At 34.5% G+C, this 1,220-nt stretch overlaps 1 protein-coding gene across 2 annotated transcripts; it reads right to left on the bottom strand.

The window, feature by feature from the left end:
* Positions 1–897, bottom strand: LOC133311955 (calmodulin-like protein 11). Of its 2 annotated transcripts, none has more exons than XM_061513087.1 (4): positions 768–897; positions 504–661; positions 305–382; positions 1–211 (listed from the first exon to the last, which is right to left on the bottom strand). In XM_061513087.1, the coding sequence occupies exons 1-4, from the start codon at positions 841–843 to the stop codon at positions 77–79; spliced, it is 447 nt and encodes a 148-aa protein (XP_061369071.1). In that variant the 5' UTR covers positions 844–897; the 3' UTR covers positions 1–76. The 2 variants fall into 2 exon arrangements, with proteins under 2 accessions (XP_061369071.1, XP_061369070.1); XM_061513086.1 differs by having other exon boundaries at positions 717–843.
* Positions 898–1,220: the final 323 nt, after the last annotated feature.

The raw sequence follows: 1,220 nt of genomic DNA, 5'->3' as shown, positions 1-1,220 counted from the left end.
CTCATTTTTTACTATTTTGCTAGTAGATTTCAAATGAGATATTTTTCTTTTCTTTTTTTTTTGCCAATAAATGAGATCAATTCAGCGTCATCATCTTTGCAAATTCTTCATAGCTAACTTGACCATCCCCATCCAAATCTGCCTCTCTAATCATTTGTTCAGCCTCATCATCTGTCAGTCTCTCTCCCAAATTCATCATTACATTTCTCAGCTATAAAACAATAAAAAGTAGCTCTTTTTGTTATGATATATCCCAATACAAGAAAAGTGCAAATTTGCAAATTCATATGCATAGCATGTTTACCTCAGCGGCTGATATGTATCCATCTTGATCTCTATCAAATACTTTGAATGCTTCTTTTAGCTCCTCAGCTAGATTTTCCTGTTAAATTTGACATTAACATCATTAGCCTCGTAAAGCTAATTAACCTTTAATAATTGATTCCCTTTTCTTTCAAAGTATAAACTTTGGGGTCTATGCAATGACTAGTTCTGTATATTACCTTCATTTTTCTGCCCATAATATTCAAGAACTCTTCAAAATCTATACTCCCATCCCCATCAATATCAACTTCGCTAATCATATCTTGTATTTCTTCTTTTGTTGGATTCCCATCTAATGATCTTATTATGGTTGCCAGTTCATCCACAGTAATGACACCTAAAACATCACCAACAATTGCAGCATGTCAAAAACATTTGGAAAAGCTCTTTACACATGCATGAAGATGAAATTGAAGAAACTAAGGAACAAAAAAAAAACACACCATCAGAATCCTTATCAATGAAGCAAAACGCTTCCTGGAATTCAGCAATCTGATCTTCTGTCAGTGCATCAGCCATTTGTTGTTCTGCAGATTCAAATGAAGTAGTTGCTTGTTGCCCAATGGAGTGGTTAGAAAGAAAGAATGAGCAATGTGTTACACTGTTATCTCCTTTGAGCCATTTTGCTTATATAGATGTGTCATGTGCCCATTTTTGTTTTAATAGTCAAAGATGATTGATGGAGAAATTCCAATTCAAAAAACAGGAACTTTTCCAGAAGGGCGTCGAGGCTATTAAATGGTGAATTTCAATTGAGACTTTGTGTGTGGTCCCAATTATTCATTGTCAGAGTCAATGTAAACATGACTCATCAACCTTTTTTTCCCGACACATGCTTATGTACGATGTAAATATATATACTAGGTATGGAATTGCGGACACGCTAGCCTTGTTAT

Source organism: Gastrolobium bilobum, unplaced genomic scaffold (genome assembly GCF_033153095.1).
Source record: "Gastrolobium bilobum isolate Gb01-03AN ecotype WA unplaced genomic scaffold, APGP_CSIRO_Gbil_v1 utg3226, whole genome shotgun sequence".
NCBI lineage: Eukaryota > Viridiplantae > Streptophyta > Magnoliopsida > Fabales > Fabaceae > Gastrolobium > Gastrolobium bilobum.
Note: the sequence above shows the minus strand (reverse complement) of the source record. Positions and strands in the feature narration are given on the sequence as shown.

Bases quoted from the DNA above. Each gene is read 5' to 3' on its own strand.
- LOC133311955 (XM_061513086.1), bottom strand. From the start codon at position 843: ATGGCTGATGCACTGACAGAAGATCAGATTGCTGAATTCCAGGAAGCG. The intron at 662-716 runs GTAAAGAGCTTT...GTGATGTTTTAG, and splicing joins AATTTCATCTTCATGCATGT to GTGTCATTACTGTGGATGAA. The intron at 383-503 runs GTAATATACAGA...CAAATTTAACAG, and splicing joins TTATGGGCAGAAAAATGAAG to GAAAATCTAGCTGAGGAGCT.